The following is a 23,550-nucleotide window of genomic DNA, read 5'->3' as shown; positions in this document are numbered from 1 at the left end:
CACTCAAGAAGCTTGACACCATCCAGGACAAAGCAGCCCACTTGATTGGTACCCCATCCACCACCTTAAACATTCACTCCACCACCGGCGCACCATTGCTGCAGTGTGCACCATCTACAAGATGCACTGCAGCAGCTCACCAAGGTTTCTTTGGCAGCACCTCCCAAACCCGCAACCTCTACCACCTCGATGGACAAGGGTAGCAGGCGCATGGGAACACCACCACCTCCAAGTTCCTATCCAAGTCACACACCATCATGACTTGGACGTATATTGCCATTCCTTCATCGTCACTGGGTCAAAATCTTGGAACTCCCTCCCTAACAGCACTGTGGGAGTACCTTCACCACACGGACTGCAGCAGTTCAAGAAGGCTGCGCACCTCCACCTTCTCAAGGGCAATAAATGCTGGCCTTGCCAGTGATGCCCACAACCCATGAACAAATAAAAAAATCAAATCCATCTCACAACTTAGGAACTGGAGTTAGCTGTTGCATGCTTAGGAATTCTGAACCATGAAGAAGAACTGTTGAGACACACAAGCTTCGTTTGGGATTTTGCTGTGACTGAAGATTGATGAAAAAGACCAAAATACCTTTCAGCCTTTCTCACATGGCCCTGAAAATCTTGTTCCAGCCAAAGCCTAACCCTAACCTTAACCCTAATGCAGGTATTAATATGAATCAGTAATTGTATGAATACCACTTATAGTTTCCAATCAAGACCTTCAAGAACTCCCTTTGAGCCATGCAAAACCATAATATTGCATTTGGGGTATCCACCATAATACTCCATAGTTAGCCCATTGTTCTTGTTGGCCAGCAACAACACTATCATCTACAGAAATTCTTTTAGAAATGCCTGGAACTATCACTGAGAGACCATCCTTTGTGAAGCCATCCATCTCATAGATAAAGACATCAAATAAGATGGGTGACACTGGACAACCTTGCCTCACTTCTCTTACAAGAGGAATAAATTCAGTACGTCTTCCATCTGCCCTTACATGGATCATTTGAGCTAGAATCCATATCCCAGGTGAAATCTAAGATTCAACTATATACTCAGCAACCACAACAGATTTACTGCAGAGATCGATGGAAAATGCCATCTTTTATCTCTCCTTTAGTGAAGCATTCTATTAGGCATCCTGTTTACATAGCCAAGGACAGACTAAAATGAACAGAACTGGAGTCTGGCATCTGAAGGCAAGCCTGGACTCTAATTTCTCTCCACGGATGTTGCCTGGCCTGCTGAGTTTTTCCAGCATTTTCTGTTGTTATTTCGGATTTCCAGCATCTGCAGTATTTTGCTATCGTACTGGAATTATACATGTTGGATTTTGAACTAATTATGTGATCAGAAAGAAACACTACACACAAAAACAACTATGATTGTCATCATTTATGTTTGCTGTGAACTAATGAGAAACATTTTGGATGTACAAAGGATTTCTTCATTATTTTCTTCCCTGTGCCATTTATTAAAATAGAAGGCATGCTTTCTGCTCTCAGGCTTTCAACATGTTGACGATTCCTGTGTTTTCTCCTTTCTGTAGGATAGAATCTTGCTTCACTCTATACTTCTACTAAAGGTCAAGCTGGACTTGAGAACTTAACAGGAATCTCCTATTGTTTTGCGTTACTCTTTTAAGAAACAATAGTTGACAGTAATGAGCTTCCTTCTTATTAGATCACACTTCTGACTTTTCCACCACGATGCTCTCTATGCATGAATGAACAGGGCTATAGACTTCTTCATTGGCTAAACATTTTGAATGATAGGAGTCACACATTCACTTAGTGATGATTAGAACTTGGCCACTTATTTTTCTGATCAGATATCCTTCATCACATTAAACAGTAATGGAATGCGCCATTCTGAAGTTCAGTTCATCATTCCAGTAATGTAATTTCATTATAGAATCAGAGTCAGCACAATGTGAACAAGGTCCCTTTATGGTTCTGGAACACAGTTTCAAAATTCATAGCTTGAAAAGACTGAATCCACCATATCCCAATGTCTCTATCCACTCTGTTCATTCTGTTCTACTGCTATATGAATATATAATAAAATAGGACACTTTAAATGTTTATACTACAGTTTTTAATTGAGTAGGAGCACTGTCTAGAGACATACTTATTATGTATTTATTTAAACATTGTACAGTAAGAGTTCCAAGATTTTATTTGTAACTAATGATTTATCCACTAATCTCTTTCGATATGAACTGTATAACAGTTGAAGAAAAGGTAGAGAGTTTGGAGACTGTCGAGGTGTAATTTAATGCTTTTTGTTCTTTTAGTTTTATGGTGGTTGGTTTGCATATCCAATTTTCAAAAATGGTGACTACAATGAGGTAATGAAAGCACGTGTGAGAGAGAAGAGTTTGGCTCAAGGCTTGGCTAAATCTCGGTAGGAGATGAACTCCTTTCAATGACTCAAGTATCTAGAGTGGTAATGCACAACTAGATTATAGCAAATGATTTTGATTAGTCTATTAGCTTCAAGTAAATTCAAATTTTCTCTGATTCACCAGCACATAATTTTACTTTTTTCTATAAATTGGAGCTTTATTTTAAATCAATGCTGATATTGGAAAATGATTGAAATCCTGTGATAGCTATTAAAGTTGTTAATTGAAATTTTAATTTTAGTTTCTAAAAAAAAATGTAATGACGTTGCTGTAATTGTACATCGAATCAATGGTTCAGGTGGGAAGACTAAGTAGCGTTTCAATGTTCGCTTCCGAGAAAAAAATCACTAGGACAAAGATAGACACATTTTACCAGCACCTGGGGAATCGGGTTTGCTAGGCAGGTAAATGGAAAATGGAGCGGAGACCCATCAGGCCTTCGCCCTCACTGCACTAGCCTAGGATTTCCTGGGCTTTCCCAATGTACCTGTATTAGGCGCAGACCCAACATTTTGGAGGAGACTCGTGTGGAGCATAAACACCGGCATGGTCCTGTTGGGCCGAATGGTCTGTTTCTGTGCTGTAAATACTTTGTAATTTTCAACTAGATGTGGTAAGAAGGTGTATTCTGGCCCTCCGGCCCTATTTCGTAATAGAGCAACCATCTATCTCCTCTCCTCTCTGGGCACCCATAGAGGAAGATCTCCCCTGATATTTCACATATAGACCACAGCAGCAACGAAATAACAAAGTTGCCAAAAAAATTAAAACAAGTAATATAATAAAAATCCAACAACTATTACTCCTTAGAATTCTTTGAGAGAGGGTTAAGTAGGGAATATTAACTGAGAAGTTATGAAGACTGGAGTTTCAAAAATATTTCACCAGTCAGGACACCTATAGGCTGAGCATTTTACAGGCCAGGTTGGGCTACTGAACTTTTCAGGTTTTCTCAAATTTTACGTGACTATAACAACATGAGATTCTTGCTTGCCCATAAATTAAATCGTTAGCCTTAACTAAGATGGTTTTATGTATATTCTTCTATAATTGCGCCCCTCTGCAAAATCCAGTACCCAAACTAAAATAGTTTTAAATGAAAACATTTGCCATGTGGATATCTGAAAATGTCAGGTATGTTTAGTAGAATTTGGTAAGAAAAACAAGGTTTGAGGTACTTGACTGTCTATTAATATAATCTTTTCAGACTCCCTGAATTCACTGAATCTGAAAAACAGAGAATTAAGGGGACATATGACTTTATGGGATTTAATCACTACACCACAGTCTTGGCATTCAATTTCAATTTTGGAAATGCTATCCCAATGTATGACGCTGACAGGTAAGAGTTTTAATAATAGAAAATAGTAAACAATGTATTATCAGAATTAAATGTTGGTCAGACCGATGATATTTTGCAACACCTTACTCTCCTCCAATGCCTCTCCTCCATCATCCAGCTCTGTGGAACTGTCCTTACATGGTTCCACTCCTACATATCCAAATCCATCCAGTGTATCTTCAGATATGGCTTCTTTTACCTCCACACAATAATCTATCCTTGTCCGTCTCCTCTTCTTTATTTACATGTTGTCATCTGCAGACATGGGGTTGGCTGTCACACATGCACTGATGATACTCCTCCACCACTCACCTTGACCCCTAGTCCTGAATGAATCACAACTTCTACCAGCACTGCTTCAGGAAGACCAACACCATCATCTTCAGCACCATCACAAACTCCACTCACTTGCTACTGATTCCATTCCCTTCCCTAGCCATTCTCTTCACTTCAACCAAACTATTCACAATCTTGATGTCCTGTTGGTCCTTGTTGATCGACACTGACTCCAACCCCAATGCATTAAATCCAGAATCTTTGGCCTAGAAATTCAGTTGCGTGCGCCAGCCGTTAGCGCCTTAGGAGGAGTAGATCTCGAGCGCTAGGCACTTAGCGGCCGGGCGCAGCGCGATCTGCGCCTACGCCCAACTTCAGTAGACATTTAGCGCCGGCGCAAAGTGTTTGCGCGCGCTCAGCTGCGCGCTCAGATTATGACGTCATTTCCTCATGCAACGCCCTTTGTGCGCCCCAATCCGGAACTTCAGTCGCGCCCGCCCAATGTGGGCGTGGCGCTCCTAAGAACTGTGAACTGGAACGCAGCAGAGGCCATGCAGGCCGCGGGGAGCGCAAATTAAAGGGCACTTACCCTGAACTATAAAGGCCAGCCATTTTGCAGCAATCACTCTTGTGCAACGGATTTATGGACAGAGACCAAGGAAGAGAGCTTACTGCTTTGGCCCAACATAGGAGAGGTATTTTTGGCTTCAGGCCAGAGCTTGGCAATTCGCCTTCATTGTGAGGTCATTGTTTGCCAGTATATTATGGGGGCTGCATGGGATGCCAACCCTCAGTTTCAGCATTATGTGCGAAGGGCTCGCAGAGGCTGTGTGAGAGGGGCAGCCCTGGCTAGACGCAGAGGGGGCAACAGGCGTCGGCAACCTAGGCCTTACCCACTCAGGAAATACCGCCAGCAGGTGTCCTATCTCACCATGCCTGCCGCGCAGTGTGTTAGGAGGCTGCGCTTCAGAAGGGAGGTGGTTGCAGAGATCTGCCAGCTGCTTCACAGAGATCTGCGTCCACAGCTGAGGTGCAGGACGTCTCTGTCGGTGGAAGTGAAGGTCACGGTGGCTCTGAACTTCTATGCAAGCGGCTCCTTCCAAGCCGCTGTTGGGGACATTGCTAACATATCCCAGTTCGCCGTGCATTGCTGCATCCGCCAGGTGACCAATGCCCTTTTCAGAAGGAGACACCAATTCATCTCCCTCCCCATGACCCTGGAGAAGCAGCAGCAGCGTGCAGTGGGATTTGCGAGAACAGCGGGCTTCCCCATGGTGCAGGGCGCCATTGACTGCACGCATGTGGCTTTGCGGGCACCTATCCACAATGCCGAGGATTACCGCAACCGGAAGGGCTACCATTCCCTCAATGTATAGCTGGTGTGTGACCACAAGGCAGCGCATCCTAGCTGTCAATGCCCGCTTTCCAGGCAGCAGCCACGATGCATTTATCCTGCAACAGACTACTGTGGCTGACATGTTCCAGGCACAGCCTCCCCCAAGAGGATGGCTTATCGGGGACAAAGGCTATCCTTTGTGTACCTGGCTCATGACCCCGCTCCACGCGCCCAGGACCCCTGCTGAGGAGGCATACAACGAAAGCCATCAAGCCACTAGGAACATCATAGAACAAACGATTGGCGTCCTCAAGCAGCGGTTCCGCTGCCTGGATCGTTCCGGAGGATCTCTGCAGTATTCGCCGGAGAGAGTCTCCCAGGTCGTGGTCGTTTGCTGCATGCTGCACAACCTGGCTATCCGCAGGACTCGGGCACTGCCACCTCACGCTGGAGCACCACCTCAGGAGGAGGAGCAGGAGGAGCATGAGGAGGAGGAGGAGGAGGAGGAGGAGTACCAGCCCAGGAGGGAGGCACAAGGTCCAAGGGCCGCCCGTCGGCGGCTTATTGAACGTCACTTCTAGGCCCCCTGTCAGGGAATGGCTTGTGGCAATGAAGGGACCTGAATGCAGCCGCTCCGCAAGCCCTCAGCCGGTTAAGGCAACAACCACTTCAAACATCAAACATGGACAAGCTGAATAAATAAAATGCTTTATTGAACAAACTCAGGGCCCTTCCCACATGAAACCCAAAAACAGACAACACCCACAACCTGGGGAGGAATAACAAAACATTTCCACAGAAATGGCCTTCATCCTCGGCCTTACAAAAACAACCATCCCCATAAACAAAACAACCATCCCCATATAAAAACAACCATCCCTATATAAAAACACATTTGCCCACACCCTCTACTTTGTGGCCCGCGAGGGCGATTCCTTGACCAGCCTTTTGCGGCCCCTGGCCGCCCTGCTGCTCCTCCTCAAAGTGTGCCCAGTGGCTGCTGCAAGGCTGGGGGAAGGCTCCTGAGGGGCACATGGCGTGACGGCAGATGCCCTTGGGGGTCGGCCTAGACGAGCTCTGGCCCTCGAGGGGCCGGCTGGTGACTGCTGCAGCTGTGGCTGGGCAGCAGCAGTCTCTCCAGCAGCTCGTCGCAGCTCCACTGGGGGAGTGGCAGTGGCGGCTGCAGGAATGGGGGCAAGCTGGCTGATGGCAGGCGCTCACTGCTCGCCTGAGACACTGGCACTCGCCTGGGCCAGCACTGCAGCATGCGCAACAATCTGCTGAAGGACAGACCGCTGTGCTGCTGCAGCGCGGCGGGTGCCCTGGCAATGCCTGGCTGACACAGCGAGTGTGGCAGCAGTGAGTGCCCGTACTGCCCTGGTCTGTGCCCGCATCAGACCAGCCAGTGACTGCACGGCACCACTGATCACCTGGCGACTCGCGGACTGTTCTGCCCCGAATTCGGCCCGACTCGCGGACTGTTCTGCCCCGAATTCGGCCCGACTCGCGGCCTGTGCTGCTTCGAATTGCTCGAAACTCCTGGCCTGTGAGGCGCCGAAATCGGCCACACTATGAGCCAGGGACTCGATGGCCTCAGGCAACCGTGCCACAACCCCCATGAACTCGGTGTGCCGGCGATCCGAGTCCATAGACATTTGATCGAGGAGGCGCACCTCCTTGGCGGGGACCGTCTCCGGACTGGAGGCCGGACTCTCCCTCTGGGGAGAAGGCCGCCGAGCTGGCCGACTCTTCTCGCGTTGCTGGATGCCACTGGGCCCAGCAACTACACTCCCCTGTGACCCTTCCCCCCTCTGGGAAGAAGGCCGCCGAGCTGCCCGACCCTTCCCGCGTTGCTGCACGCCACTGGGCACAGGAGCTACACTCCCCTGCGACACTTCCCCCTGGCTCTCCTCCAGGGAAGACGTGTCCCCTCCATTGGCATCCCCTGGCACGGCTGAGGGTTCCCCTGATGGGCCGCCTTCCTCTTCTTCCTCCTCCTCCTCCTCCTCTTCCGAGGGGCTGTCACTGGCAGCTTCAGGGACCTCCTCCTCACCATCTGAAAGCAGGAAGGCACAAGAGTAGCTTTAGAGTGAGGAGAGGGCGTCAGCGAGGGAGGCATGAGTGGTGGCATTCAGCGCATTGGTCGGACAGTGGCAAAGGATGTAGATCTGAAGCGCAAGTGGGACGAGAGAGGTCCAAAAGGTGATGTCCTTACCATTGGTGCCCAGAACAGGGTCGGCATCTCCAGATGCAACGGGGCCAATCACCCGGGCACCCATGAGGCTACCCACGCGCTCTTCAAGGTCACTGAGCTGCTGGATCTGGGGACGGCCTCCCCCGGTCACAGTCCGGCTCTTCTGATTGTGTGCCAGCTTGGCCTGCAAGAGAAAGGACGGCCTCTAAGTACAGTGTGGTGCCCTGATCTTGTGTGCACTGCCTCGCATGGTCGAATAGCTTGGCCAGTGTGTAAAGTGCAGAATGTGCAATTGATGTTCATGCCAGTCCCATAGCTGCTGGATGAGGGCTGGCCATTAGGGCTTTTAGGTCCCTTTGCCCATAATGTGAGGTGCACATGCAAGGATGAAGAGGACACTGGAAAGGGGACTCACCCTGACAATCCTTGTGAGGTCATTGAACTTTTTTCGGCATTGGACACCAGTCCTGGGGACCTCGCTGTTGGATGTGACCCTGTGGGCGACCTCCCTCCAGGCTTTCCTGTAGACGCTGGTGGCAGGCTTCTTGCCACTGTCCGGGAACAAGAGTTTGCGTCTCCTCTCCAAAGCCCTAACCAGCACCCTCAAATCATGGCCAGTGAAGCGCTGCGCTCGTTCACGGGCCTTCTGCATCTTTCCCGGCGCTATTTCTGTTCAGCAGCAGTGTTTAGGCCTAGCTGGAGGGCTGCAGTGTCCAGGGCGTGGCAGCAGACGAACTCGACCCTTCCCCCTTTAAGAGCTGGCCGGCGCCAGGGTGTCTGCTGTCAATCAAGAAATGACCGCACCTGCGCTGCGCCCGGCCTCGGCGGTTTAGCTCAGCACCGCCGGCTTTGTGCCTAAAGATAGTTGTGTAACGCCAGTTTTAGCGCTCGAGCAAACTCTTAGGGTGAAGCTACTGAATATCGGTGAAGTGGCCTCGACTTTGCGCCGGGCGCAAACTTTACCGGCCGCCCGACTTTTCCGCCCCAAAATTGGCTATACTGAATTTCTAGGCCTTTATCTTTATCTATGGTTCGTACTGGTTCTTGCCCCACTCTATTTCTGCAATCTCTTCCAGCCTCATTTCCCCTCCCCAACACTACATTAATCTGAATCTGGCCTTTACTGCTTCCCCACTTTGGGACCCTTCAATCCACCGTTGATAGCGCAACCTTCAACCGCCTCAGATCTATTTTCCGGAACTCCCTTCCTAAACCTGCTTGTCACACCATTTCTTTTTCCATCTTTAATAGCTCCTCAAAACCCCTTTTGATCAAGCTTTTGGTCGCCACTCCTAATTCTTTTGATGCCTTGATAATTTTCCCTACTCTTATTGGAGAAGCACCTTGGTACATTCTTTATATTAAAGGCACTATATAAATGCATGTTATTGGGTAAGCTCACTAAGCCATTGGAGTAGCAATAAGGAAATACGCCAGCAATTTGTGTTGGGGGTTCTATCGATCTCCTGCCGTAACTGCGGCAGCTGACCATTGGAAATCCTGGAGAAACGATGTAAACAGCAATTAATAGTGTGCTTCCTAGCAAAATACAGTAATACCTATTATATATTTTATTCAGAATAGAATACCGGAACATTTAGAAAGCTATTTGGGTCAATTTAGTGGGGCAGTAACGGCCTCAAAATGATGTTGGTCGACTTACAGCCTCGTTAATGGCAACAATCTGCCTGCTGCCACTTTCAGAGCCACCAACCATTGGATGACCAAAGTGCCTGCCTGTTTCAGGCGGTGGGCCCCTTTTAATATGCAAACCGGCATCCTATGACATACATAGGATCCTGATTGCCATTTTAGGATAGAACTGGTTGGAGCATGCATAGCTTCTGACACATTTCACTAGCGATAGAGCTGAAGAGGCCCTCAAAAGGTAAGTTTGAAATTATTTTTGTGGGGACTATAATCTGGGCTGCTGTCACTCTGGGCACCAAACTCCTCAGTGCTCGTGAGAAGCCCCCGTACTTAACCTTGCTGTTAGCCCGCTGCCTCCAGGCTGCCTGATATTGGGCCAGTCTGAATCAGGCGAGCTGCATCAGGACATCCCTTTGGTGCCTGCAGCTTGCTGGTTCCATGTAAATGAGGCCAGGGCCTCAAAAGTGTCAGCCGTAGCTCAGTTGGTAGCACCCGAGTCAGAAGGTTGTGGGTTCAAGTCCCGCTCCAGAGACTTAAGCACAAAAATCTAGGCTGACACTCCAGTGCTGTACTGAGGGAGTGCTTCACAGTCGGATGTGCCGTCTTTTGGATGAGACATTACCCTGATGCCCTGTCTGCCCTCTCCTATGGCACTATTTTGAAGAAGAGTAGGGAAGCTATTCCCACTGTCCCAGCTAATATTTATCATTCAATTGTGAAAGGCGCTATGTAAGTGCAAGTCTTTCTTTCAAAATGGCTTCAACCTCTTCACCCCTGGAATGGGTGGGGACCAGCCGAAAAAGTCAAAATCGAGCTCATCAAATCTGTAGCAGTATATTTACAAACAGTAGAAAAATGATGACAGATTTTCTTCTAATATTTTTAATTCCATTAAAACTTGGAATAGCTGTCTTTTGTGTAAAGTAATTCATTCTTTATTTCTAGAGGAACAGGGACTACGGTAGACCGCAGCTGGCTTAGTTCTGGATCTTTCTGGCTGAATGTAACTCCATGGGGTTATAGGAAAATTCTTAACTGGATTAAAAAGGAGTTCAACAACCCTCCTATTTACCTAACAGAAAATGGAGTTTCAGAGAATGGGGATCAAGGCCTCAACGATACTTGGAGGATTAATTATTATCAGAGTTATATAAACGAGGTTTTAAAAGGTAGAGCACATTTGTCTCTCTCACTTTCATTTTTAATTTTTCTGCTAGTTTTGTAGACTTCTTACATATTCATAATGGCAACAAAAACAGCAGGTCTACAATAGCAGCTCAAGCGAAGCCTAGGTAATAAATAACCTAATGCTTCTTTGCTACACAAGTACTACATCATCCCAAACTCCAGTCCAACACAGTGCTCACTCATTTACCAATGTAAGTCCTTGAACGTGTTGTCGCCTCCCAAATCAGCGCCCATCTTTCCTGCAACTCCATGTTTGAATCCCTCCAATAAAGTTTCCGCCCTTGCCACAGTACCGAAACGGCTCTCATCAAAGTCACAAATGACATCCTTTGTGACTGACAAAGGTAAACTATCCCTCCTTGTCCTTTTTGACTTGACTGCAGCCTTTGACACTGTTGACCACTCCATCCTCCTCCAACGCCTCTCCACCGTCGTCCAGCTGGGTGGGACTGCACTCATCTGGTTCCATTCTTATCTATCTAATCATAGCCATAGAATCACCTCCAACAGTTTCTCTTCCCACTCCCACATCATTATCTCTGGAGTCCCCCAAGGATCTATCCTTGGTCCCCTCCTATTTCTCATCTATATGCTGCCGCTTGGCGACATCATCCGAAAACACAGCATCAGCTTCTTATGTACGCTGACGACACCCAGCTCTACCTCACCACCACTTCTCTCGACCCCTCCACGGTCTCTAAATTGTCAGACTGCTTGTCTGACATCCAGTTCTGGATGAGCAGAAATTTTCTCCAATTAAATATTGGGAAGACCGAAGCCATTGTTTTCAGTCCCTGGTACAAACTCCGTTCCCTAGCCACTGACTCCATCCCTTTCCCTAACATCTGTCTGAGGCTGAACCACAATGTTTGCAACCTTGGTGTCATATTTGACCCTGAAATGAGCTTCCGACCACATATCCGCAGCATAACTAAGACCGCCTATTTCCACCTCCATAACATTTCCCGTCTCCGCCCTTACCTCAGCTCATCCGCTGCTGAAACCCTCATCCATGCCTTTGTTACCTCTAGATTTGACTATTCCAACACATTCCTGGCTGGCCTCCCACATTCTACCCTATGTAAACTTAAGGTCATCCAAAACTCGGCTGCCCATGTCCTAACTCGCACCCAGTCCTGTTCACCCATCACCCCTGTGCTCGCTGACCTACATTGGCTCCCGGTTAAGCAACACCTCGATTTCAAAATTCTCACCCTTGTTTTCAAATCCCTCCATGGCCTCGCCCCTCCCTATCTCTGTAATCTCCTCCAGCTCCACAACCCCCCCCAAGACATCTGCGCTCCTCTAATTCTGCCCTCTTGAGCATCCCTGATTATAATCGCTCAACCATTGGTGGCCGTGCCTTCTGTTGCCTAGGCGCTAAGCTCTGGAATTTCCTGACTAAACCTCTCTGCCTCTCTTTCCTCCTTTAAGGCGCTCCTTAAAACTTACCTCTTTGACCAAATTTCTCCTTATGTGACTCAGTGTTAAATTTTTTTGTCTTATAATACTCCTGTGAAGCGCCTTGGGATATTTAACTGTGTTAAAGGTGCTATATAAATACAAGTTGTTGTTGTTGTTATAAACATTTTAGCACGCACAGGCCTGGAGTTTCCACTAGGTTGTGCTGTTTTTCAACGCAATTTGGCCAAAATCACCCAAACCAGCGCAAAAGATTGCAGAATTTTCAGGGCAAATAAGAAATAATTATTTTTTTTAACAGGGAAAATATCCTAGATCCTCATGTCATCTAGCCCTCACATTAGAAAATTTATTGGAATAGTAGGTTAGAATATTATTTCAAAATAGGGACCCAGATTTAAATCCAACCAACACTAATGGCATTACATTCTTATCTCCGATAGCTGCTAGGCTCCCTAGTGAAGTGAAATTGGGCTGAGATTCCACAAGAATATCTGGTGGCAGAAGCTGAATGATCTCACTGGTGCAGCAAAGAGTAATCTGTGATTGGGCTTGTATTCAGGGGGCTTTCGCCTGTATCCAATCCATCCTGCACCTAACCTGAAAGTGGCAACTGAGTAGAAAAGAAAATATTCTATTTCCTAGCGCTGTACTAGCATCATGTTTTTCCACATACTTTGTGCTCTTGGATATCGCATGCATGTCCCCCTCACTGTAAAACTTAGTGTATTAAATTTACATATAACATGTACCTGGGTTTAATTTCCCAATACAAAATGATGTGCACTACTAGTGAAAAACTACAGTATTGCATCCTATTTTATTGAATAATGCCATCCTTCAGTGTGGAACTTTGTCAATGCCAGGCTCATAAAAATGTCCAGAATTGAAAATGAAAGTAATGGAAATGCTGATTAGGGTGGAGGGCTGTCCTTCAAACATATTGCAGTTGAATTGCACAGTAAGAGTAGCACACAGGAGTGCATTATTGCCAAACTCAAGTTTGCTTTCTTTGATACTATTATTGGTTGCAAAAAGCAAACATATCTTCATCTTAGTGAACATAACCCAAACAATCTAAAGCATCCTAGATACAGTACTACAAGGCTGCGTTTACATTTGTGTGCTGCCAGCAGGGAATATTACTTGAATTTTTTTTTATTGCAATCCTTTTTTAAGCTTCTCTATAGTTTTGGTAGCTAGTAGGGAGATGCTCTCTGATTTTGATTTTATTCACCATTCCCTGACCATTGCATATTGGCAAGTGTAGTATTGCTCCTTCCCACCTCCTTGTAGTTTCCCTAACCATTTGAGTCATGTAAGAAGTCACACAACACCAGGTTATAGTCCAACAGCTTTATTTGAAATCACAAGCTTTCGGAGCGCTGCTCCTTCGTCAGGTGAAGTGGACAAATGCATAAAGACAAAGCTTATAACCGGCTCAAAGTGGAGAGGATCTCCAAGAAGATCGCACATATCGACACAGACATCAAGTTTCATATATAAGCTGTGTCTTTATGCATTTCTCCACTTCACCTGACGAAGGAGCAGCGCTCCGAAAGCTTGTGATTTCAAATAAAGCTGTTGGACTATAACCTGGTGTTGTGTGACTTCTTACATTTGTCCACCCCAGTCCAACTCCGGCATCTCCACGCCATTTGAGTCATATAGCAGGAACACTAAGCTACTTTTTCTATTTCCACTATAATCCTCCCAATTAATCCATAGCAAATCGAAATCTCCTGTCACAATTCCATTACACTCCTTGGAGTAGAAATTAGTCCTCATTGCACATGTTTTCCAGGTGGAAAATAGGGACAAAAAGGACCAATTGCAGGTTGCAGTGTCCCATGCCCGATCAGCACCTGTGTTATGAGCACTGCCATATTGGGGTAGGCAGCTTTGCCTAAAACAGACGTTACCTCCTTACATATGTTAATTAGGGGCCCAACTCCTGTCGAAGGATCTCTTTGTAAAATTAATTTATCATGAGCAAAGCAGGTGCCTGGCCTGCCCTGTTCCAAATTCTTAGCAGCCCTTGCTGCCCCTAAGGAAAGGTTAAGTAGGTTTTACATTTAATTTTCTTTTAAACTTCCTGTGGAGCCAGGAGGAGCAAGAGTGCCCCCCCCCCCCACCGAGTCGACAGTCATCGCGATTACCACCCCCACGCCCTCCCCTGCCCCCCAATTGCCCTCTCTTACCCAATTCCCAGGATTTTCCTTTGAGCTGCTGCTGGGGAGGCAAGCAGCTTGACATTTGGCATTTGCAATATGTGAGCTGCCTGTGCTGAGTCCACAGCCAGCCTAGACAAATGCTTACCCCTTTATATCTTCCCTGATTTGAGTATAAAGTGCCCATTCGCATCCTCTGTCCCATTTGGTGGCCTATAACAGATTCTTATAACTAGTTTTGGTTGTTGTGTCTTTTGGCTATAACTTGTTAAACAATGTCCAAAGATGTGCAGGTTAGGTTGATTGGCTATGATAAATTGACCCTTAGTGTTAGGGGGATTAAATACGTGGGGTTACGGGGATAGGGTGGGATATGTGTTGGTGTAGGGGTTACGGGGATCGGGTGGGATATGTGTCGGTGCAGGCTCGATGGGCTGAAATGGCCTCTATCTGCACTGTGGGGTTTCTGTGAGATTCTGTGAGAATACTTATTGGGTGAAACAATACTTATTGGGTGTAATGAACTTTAGGTTGACTATTTTTCTTTTCTGTATGTACACACAGCTATTAAACTTGATGGAATTGATATCCGTGGCTACACAGCATGGTCACTAATGGACAACTTTGAATGGGCTGTAGGTTATGCTGACAGATTTGGTTTATTTTACGTAAATTATTCCGACCCTTCTTTACCTCGCATTCCTAAAGCTTCAACTAAATATTATTCTACAATTATACGCTGTAATGGCTTCCCTGATCCTGCTTTAGGACCCCATGAATGTCTCCAATTAGAAGGTAAGTAAATATACTTAAGTATATATTATATTATTTGAAGAACACACAATTTAATTAGTTCAAAAGCAAAATACTGTGGATGCTGGAAATCTGAAATAAAAACAGTAAATGCTGGAAATACTCAGGTCAGGCAGCATCGTGGAGAGAGAAACAGAGTTAACGTTTCAGGTCGATGACCTTTCGTCAGAACATTTTACTGCTGAATTTTGTGTCATCAATTAGCCACTTTGCTGTAAAGGTTATTTTTAGAGTATATTTACAGGCATTGCACCAACTGAATTTTACTTTTTTTTATATTTGTTCATGGGATGTGGGCGTCACTAGCAAGGCCACCATTTATTGCCCATCCCTAATTGCCCTTAAGAAGGTGGTGGTGAGCCGCCTTCCTGAACCGCTGCAGTCCATGTGGTGAAGGTACTCCCAAAGTATACTTCATTGTAGTGGTTTGGTACAACTGAGTGGCTTGCTAGGCCACTTCAGAGGGCAGTTAAGAGTCAACTGCATTGTTGTGGGTCTGGAGTCACATATAGGCCAGGTAAGGACGGCAGATTTCCTTCCCTAAAGGACCTTAATGAACCAGATGGGTTTTACGACAATCCAGTGACTGCTGTTGCAGGTGCAGCCATGTAACTTGAGCCTTGTGGATGATGGAGAGACTTTGACAGATTAGGCGGTGAGCCACTCGATGTAAAGTACCCAACCTCCACTCTGCTATGATCGCCAAGGTGTTGATATTGCTGGTCCCATTTCAGCTTTTGGTCATTAGTGACCTTGGAATGTTAATAGTGGGGTGATGCCATTGAAGGTCATGGGGAGATGGCTGGGCTTTCTCTTGTTTGAGATGGTCATTATGTGGCACATAAGTGGCAGGTAACAATTGTGCCATATGTCTGTCCAAGCCTGGATGTTGTCCAGGTCCTACTCTAGGCCAGCATAGGCTGCTTCATTATTGGAGGAGTAAATTTAGCTGTAGAATTGTCTGCTAATAGTGCCACTCCGATGACAGAGAGCAGGTTATTGATGAAGCAGCTTAAGGTGGTTGGGCCAAGGACACTTCCTTGAGCAATTCCTGCAGTGATGTCTTGGACCTGTGATGACCGGTCTCTGACAATCACAATGACCTTCCTTTGCTTCAGGTATGACTCCAACCACTGGTGGGTTTTCCCTCTTAACTCTACTTAGTAACCTCAGTTTAGTTAGGGCTCCTTGGTGCCATACTCAATTGAATGCTGCCTTGATATCAGGGGCAGCTACTCTCAACTCTCCTCTGGTATTCAGCTTATGCATTCATGTCTGGATCAAGGCTGTGATGGTCAGGAGCTTAATGGTTCTTCCAGAACTTGAACCAAACATCGGTGGGTTGGTTATTGGTCAGTCACTGTTGTTTGATGGCACTATTGATGACTCTTTTTTCATCACTAATGAATGGGAGGAAGTACTTGGTCCAGTTAGATTTAGCCTGTTTTATGTGGCAAGGACATACCTGGGCAATCTTCCCCATCATCTGGAAGATGGCTGCGCTTGGCTAGTGGAGGGGCTAGCTCTGGTGCACAGGTCTTCAGCATTACAGTTGGAATGTTGTCATGGCCCATAGCCTTTGCTACGTCCAATGTACTCAACGCTGCTTAATGTCACGTGGAGTGAATCGAATTGGCTGAACACTATGAGGGTGGGACTTCGGGAGGAGCATCAGTAGGATCATCTACTCGTCAGTTCTGACTGAAGAAACTTGCACCTGCTGGGCTCCACCATGGTTGAGGTTGAGGATGTTCATGGAGCCTTTTCCTCCTGTTAGTTGCCTGGTTGTCCACCACCATCCTCAACTGAATGGGGGAAGGCTACAGAGCTATCCTCCGATCCGTTGGCTGCGGGGTCACTTAGCTCTGGCTATAGCCTGCTGCTTTTGGTGTTTAGCATGTTGGTAGCCACATGTTGTAGCTTCACTAGGTTTGTACCTCATTCTAAGGTTTGCTTGATACTGCTTCAGTTATGCTCTTCTACACTCTGCATTGAAACTGATTTGGTTTGAAGGTGATGGATGAGTGAGGGATATGCTGGTTTATGAGGTTACAGGGTTGTGATGCTATATAGTTCTGCTGCAGATAACAGATCACAGCATCTCAAAGATGCCCAGTTTTGGGCAGCTCGATCTATCCTTATTCTGTCTCACAGCCCAGTGGTAATTCCACATTAAGTGATGGACGATGTCATGATGGAGACAAGACTTTGTCTTGAAAAGGATGGTGGTTACTTCTACTGGTGTTATCGTGGGCAGATGTGTCCATTCTGCCAGTGGGATGATGATTGACATATGACTCTGAGTATGACTAGGTCAGGTTGTTGCTTGATTAGTCTGTGGAACAGCTCTCTGAATTTGGGCACCAGCCTCCAGATGTTGATGAGGATTTTGCATGGTTGGCTTGGCTAAAATTGCCTTAATCTTTTCATTGCCATTAAATCCATCAAATGTTGTTCTTATTGTTGAACTTTGTAGCCATTGTTTACAACTGGATGGCTTTCTGTACTTCAGAAAAGGTTGGTTAATAAAATTGAGGCTCATGGAATAGGTGGGTCAGTGGCAGCTTGGATAAGGAATTGGCTTAAGGCTAGAAAACAGCGAGTTGTAGTAAATGGCTGTTTTTCAGACTGGAGGAAGGTAAACTGGTGTTCCCCAAGGGTCAGTGCTGGGGCCACTGCTTTTTTTGATATATATAAATGGCCTGGATATTGGACTACAAAGTAGAATTTCGAAATTTGCCAATGACACCAAACTTGGGGGTGTGACAAACACTGATGATGATACCAATCAACTGCAACAGGACATAGAAAGGTTAGCAGAATGGGAAGATGGATTTAATACAGAGAAGTGTGAGGTGATGCATTTTGGCAGAAGGAACAGGGAGAGGCAATATACACTTAATGGCACAGTTTGATAGAGAGAGAGAGAGAGAGAGAGAGAGAGATATAGATATAAATAAAGTATGTTTTTCTCTTTAATTTTAATAATTGTAGTTAGAGAAATGCAGAATACAAACCAACCATTGTTATTTTTGGTATTAACAAATAACAAGTAACAGTATAGGGAAGTCTTTCACTAAACATTTACAAATTGTTTCATTTTTTAGCTACCACCATGGACCCCTCAACAGTGAAAACCACACCTACGATCACACCAACAACTAACGCTGGATGGGTTTATTTTCTGGGATTAGAAATATCTAGTGCGAATGCAACAACTGCTTTGTATACTTTGTTTGTCATTTCAATAATTGCTGTTGCTTTTTTGGCTATCTTTTCATATGTAATTTGGAAAACGAGAAAGACTAGAAAAGTAAACAAACTTAAATCAGCCTCAGACACAGCTGAATTGTGGATAAATCAAAACAAGTAGACGTTAGAATTTCCACGGGGATTCCCACTCTCCCACCATCATTTCTGCATAAGATCAGCAGAAACCCGAGAGAAACGGTTGTTTACGCTGCTTCTATAGAGTTCCCACCAAAATATATCAGGAGACTGGAAGAACCCTCACAGAAATTCTAGGTGGAGGAGTTTCACATTAACTGAATTTTTGAATAACTTTCAAGTTACTGGTTTTATATTTTTTATTGTAATCAACACTACAGATAATTTAGGATTGCCAGCCTTCCAGGATTATCCTGGACAGTGTGTCCAGGAATTAAAGATTAATCTCCAGGCCACTGCTGTGAGCAACACAAGAAAAATCATAGGAGCATTAAAAAGCTTTTTTTTTTTTTTTTAATTTCTTTGAATACTTTTGTTTATTAGTTATAAAAATATAGGACTTGGTGGTGGGGAAGACCGACAGTCAAGGATCATTCAATGGGGTAATGAAGAGTCTATTTGCTTTCCAATTGGCTTGACAAGGAGGTGCGACACAAGTGAACAGAGACCTTGGTGTCCATATACACAAATCCTTAAAAGGTGGCAGGGCAAGTTGATCAAGTGGTTAAAAAACACATACGGATTATTTGGGTTTATAAAGAGAGAGGAATAGAATATAAAAACAAACAGAGATCGTGCTAGAACTTTATAAATCACTGGTTAGGCCTCAGCTGGAGTATTGTGGACAATTCTGGGCACCACACTTTTGGAAAAATGCAAAGGCCTTAGAAAGGGTACAGAGGAGGTTTACCAGGATGTCACCAAGGATAAAGGACTTCAGTTATGAGGAGAGGTTGGAAAAGTTAGGACTGTTCTCCTTGGAACAGAGAAGGTTAAGAGATGACCGAACAGAGGGTTTCAAGATGATGAGAGTAGATAGAGAAAAACGATTCCCTCTGGCGCGTGGGTCAATAACTAGGTCATAGATTCAAAATCATTAGCAAAAGATCTAGATGAAGAGAATTTTTTTTACTGAGAGTTGTCAGGACCTGGAACACTGTACCTGAAAAGGTGGTGGCAGTTCATTCCAAAAATAATTTGAAAAAAGGGAGTTGGACAGGTACTTGAGAATGAGGATTTTTAGGGTTACGGACAAAAAGCGGGGGTGTGGGACGAAGCACGACTGCACTTTCAAAGAGCCAGCACAGGCACGGCAGGCCAAATGGCCTCCTGTGCTGTAAGTTTATATGATTCTAAGTAGGGGTGTGTTGGGTGACCAATAGCAGGATTGTGGGGGCGGGGCAGTTGTAGGCTGGTCATGTGATGACACCTCCAGGAATATGTCCAATTAGAGTTGGCAAGGCTCATAATTTTGTCTATGAAACGTGATCTGTTTTAATAAAAGCTTACAAAAAAACTTAACTCTCAGCTTTTACTTCAAACACAACTGAAACCATTTTCATCTTTGTGGAAAATCATTCTCTAGAGTTTGCACTGAAGACTCGTCAGAATCCCAAAAGCTAATAGTATGCAATTTCCCTGTCTAACGTGATTTGGATAATGATGCACAATTCCAGGTACAAACTCCTCCAATTCTAGGGATGACACTGCTGGTAGATGAAAATTGTGTGCCAGTCATATTAAAGTGATGGGACAACTAAAGGAGAGTGTCACAAATGGGAACAACAATTTAGCAAGCTTCCAGAGCATTAAGCAGCATCTCAACCCATCCACAACCTTTGCTAAGGCTGGAGATGTATGGGATTAAGGCTGAAAGGAAAGGGATCCCACAGGTGCAGACATGGAGTCTTTAGACACGTATTGGTACAGCCTAGCACTTGGCTTCCTCTTTGAAGGCTGTTGGCAATTTGAGGTGCTTCGGCATGAGATGCTTGAGGTTTCCTGTGTGCCGTTGAAACATAGAAGATAGGAGCAGGAGTAGGCCATTCGGCCCCTCGAGCCTGCTCCGCCATTCAATGAGATCATGGATGATCATCCAAATTCGGTCCCTGCTTTCTCCCCATACCCCTTGATCCCTTTAGCCTTAAGAAATACATCCAACTCCTTCTTGAATATATTTATTGGCCCCTACTGCCTTCTGTGGTAGAGAATTCCACAGGTTCACCACTCTCTGGGTGAAGAAATTCCTCCTTATTTGTCCTAAATGGCTTACCCCTTATCCTTAGACTGTGACCCCTGGTTCTGGACTCCCCGACCATCGGGAACATCCTTCCTGCATCTAGTCTGTCCAGTCCTGTCAATTTTATAAGTTCTAATGAGATCCCCTCCCATGCTTCTAAACTCCAGCAAGTATAAGCCCAATCGACCCAATCTCTCCTCATACGTCATTCCTGCCATCCCAGGTATCAGCCTGGTGAATCTTCGCTGAACTCCTTCCATGGCAAGAACATCCTTCCTCAAATAGGGCGACCAAAACTGCACACAATATTCAAGATGTGGTCTCACCAAGGCCCTGTACAACTGCAGCAAGACATCCTTGTTCCTGTACTCGAACCCTCTCGCTACGAAGGCCAACATACCATTTGCCTTCTTAACCGCCTGCTGCACCTGCATGCTTACCTTCAGCGACTGATGCACAAGGACACCCAGGTCTTGTTGCACTTCCCCTTCTCCCAATCTATTGCCGTTCAGATAATAATCTGCCTTCCTATTTTTGCCACCAAAGTGGATAACCTCACATTTATCCACAATATATTGCATCTGCTATGCTTCTGCCCAATCACCCAACCTGTCCAAATCATCCTGGAGTTTCTCGGCATCCTCCTCACAGCGCACACGCCCACCCAGCTTTGTGTCATCTGCAAATTTGGAGATATTACATCTAGTTCCCTGGTCTAGCTCATTAATATATAGTGAATAGCTGGGGTCCAAGTACTGATCCCTGCGGTACCCCATTAGTCACTGCCTGCCACTCGGAAAAAGAGCCGTTTATTCCAACTCTTGGCTTTCTGTCTGCCAACCAGTTCTCTATCCAAGTCAATACCTTGCCCCCAATTCCTTAACTTTACACGCTAATCTCTTATGCGGGACCTTATCGAAAGCCTTCTGCAAGTCCAAATATACCACATCCTCTGGTTTTCCCTAATCTATTTTACCAGTTACATCCTCAAAAAATTCCAGTAGATTAGTCAAGCACAATTTACCTTTTGTAAATCCATGTTGGCTTTGTCCAATCCGGTCACCGTTTTCCAAGTGCTCTGCTATTACATCTTTTATAATGGACACCAGCATTTTCCCCACTACCGATGTCAGGCTTACCAGTCTGTAATTCCCTGTTTTCTCTCTATCACCTTTTTTGAATAGTGGGGTAACATTAGCTACCCTCCAATCCATGGTTACTGTTCCAGATTCCATCAAATGTTGGAAGATGATCAGCAATGCATCTACTATTTCTAGGGCCACTTCCTTAAGTACCCTAGGATGTAGATCAGGCCCTGGGGATTTATCAGCCTTCAATCCCATCAATTTCCCTAACACCATTTCCCTACAAATACTGATTTCCTTCAGTTCCTCCCTTTCATCAGACCCTATGTTCCCCAACATCTCTGGGAGGTTATTTGTGTCCTCCTTTGTGAAGACAGAACCAAAATAGGTATTTAATTGGTCTGCCATTTCTTTGCTCCCCATTATAAATGCCCCTGATCCTGACTGCAAGGGACCTACGCTTGACTTCACCAATCTTTTTCTCTTCACAGATCTATAAAAGTTTTTAGTCAGTTTTTATGTTCCCTGCAAGCTTACTCTCATTCAATTTTCCTTCTTAATTAATCCCTTTGTCCTCCTTTGTTGAATCCTAAACTGCTCTACAGCATCATCCCACAGGTCAGCAATGCAGCATGCCTGTAAGGCGCAACCACATTTCAAGCCACAGCAGGCCATTACTGTCCCTGCACATGTGCAAACTCTGGTGAACGGTTACCACCAGTGTCCTTGCAGCAGATGGCACAGCTTGGCATCTTCCTCTCCTCATCCAGACTCAGGGGGGCAGGTTCCCACAATCATTCCCAGTTGGATTTTCCAGGCCTGCAGAAATGGTTGGTGTCATCTTGGCAGATACAAGCAACGCTTGCTCCTGATCACCCTGACATTCCTTCTTTCATCCAATACCATGTAAAGCGCGACATGCTGTGATTGAGATGCTTCCGAAGAACTTTCAGCACATGGGTTAAACAGGCATTCACACCTCATTGTGATGCATCCAGGTCTGCTTGCACAGCGGTCATTGAGGAGACTCCACCAATATTGTCTGCCAAATGATGTTTGCTACACCTCCGTAGATGTTTGGGTGCAGGTGTGAATATGGGCAGGAATGCCCAGAGCACACCTCTGGCAATCTGATCTACCTGGCATCCTTCCACTGCTCCCCTTTTTCTTCAAACATGTCTTCTCAAAGAATTCCTGGTGACAAATGGTCTGGTACTAGTAAAGGAATATAGGGGAGCTCAGGGCAAAATGAAAGTCTAAGGGCCAGCTGGAAACAAGCCCCCCTCCCCCCCCAAAAAAAAATACAAGTGCCTTTAAAAGACCTAATGCCCTTATCTTCAAAGTTGGGTATGTCCCACTCAGCTTCTGACCAAAGTTATGATTTTTTTTAAAATCTTCCCATAGAGCCAGGAGCAGGGGTATTCCCCCATCTCCACAGGAGCAGTGGTAAAGGCACCCCCACCCCCCCCAAACCTCTTTTGGTAGCCTGTTCCAACTCACCCTTCTGGGACTTACCTGAGGGCCACTGGCAGCAAAATTGGTTTCTCCCATGTGTCAACCTGTGGCGGCACGACCAGCACCAGCTCGCTCCAATTATTCTGATGAGGCCTGAGCACCAATTTCTAATCGTTCCTCAGGCCTTTTGCTTTGGGTGCGCATTGCCGCTGTGGTGCAGAGTCTGGGCCCAAGCTCTTGACATTTTTCCAATTCTAATTCATCTAATATGCATGTCTGCAGGAGGAAAGCATTTAGATAACAGCCAGGCTTGCAAGTATTGACAATACTACAAATTAAATTTTGGCTTTAAAGCCGTTACTCAGAGTATGATTCTTACAACCAAGGACCTTGTTAGTTTGGAATTAAAGCTACTCAGCATAATTGTACCATTATTCTGCACATTTCTCTCCCGCCTAGAGTAAAACCATATAGCAATGGGAAAGATAAGTTAACTACCACTGCAAGGCTTTACTCATTTTTTTGAATGATACTGCCCTTCTTGTACCTTAAATTTAGGATTAGCCTAGTTTTCCAAGGAATACTTCATAAACATGATTCATCAGTCACCTGGTTCTCCCTTCCTGCACCATATAAATACAAGAACAATCTTATCATGTAATAGGTGATCCCTCACTCACCTGCAACTTCCAAACTCTACTCTTGCCATCACCACCTTTCTTGTCTCTGTTTTAT

The 23,550-nt window shown here is 45.5% G+C and overlaps 1 protein-coding gene across 1 annotated transcript in view; it reads left to right on the top strand.

Annotated features, from left to right (window-relative positions):
* LOC147120541 (lactase/phlorizin hydrolase-like) overlaps positions 1 to 19,659 on the top strand; it is a 164,240-nt gene extending 144,581 nt beyond the window's left edge. The window contains exons 13-17 of the mRNA XM_085984232.1: positions 2,306 to 2,415; positions 3,624 to 3,758; positions 10,160 to 10,383; positions 14,560 to 14,790; positions 19,565 to 19,659. Coding sequence (XP_085840358.1) covers positions 2,306 to 2,415; positions 3,624 to 3,758; positions 10,160 to 10,383; positions 14,560 to 14,790; positions 19,565 to 19,659 — 795 coding nt within the window. The remainder of the gene's footprint in view (positions 1 to 2,305; positions 2,416 to 3,623; positions 3,759 to 10,159; positions 10,384 to 14,559; positions 14,791 to 19,564) is intronic.
* Positions 19,660 to 23,550: the final 3,891 nt, after the last annotated feature.

This window comes from Somniosus microcephalus, chromosome 4 (genome assembly GCF_052327205.1).
Source record: "Somniosus microcephalus isolate GS21.2 chromosome 4, FLI_Smic_1.0, whole genome shotgun sequence".
NCBI lineage: Eukaryota > Metazoa > Chordata > Chondrichthyes > Squaliformes > Somniosidae > Somniosus > Somniosus microcephalus.
This window is presented reverse-complemented; position numbering and strand designations above follow the sequence as displayed.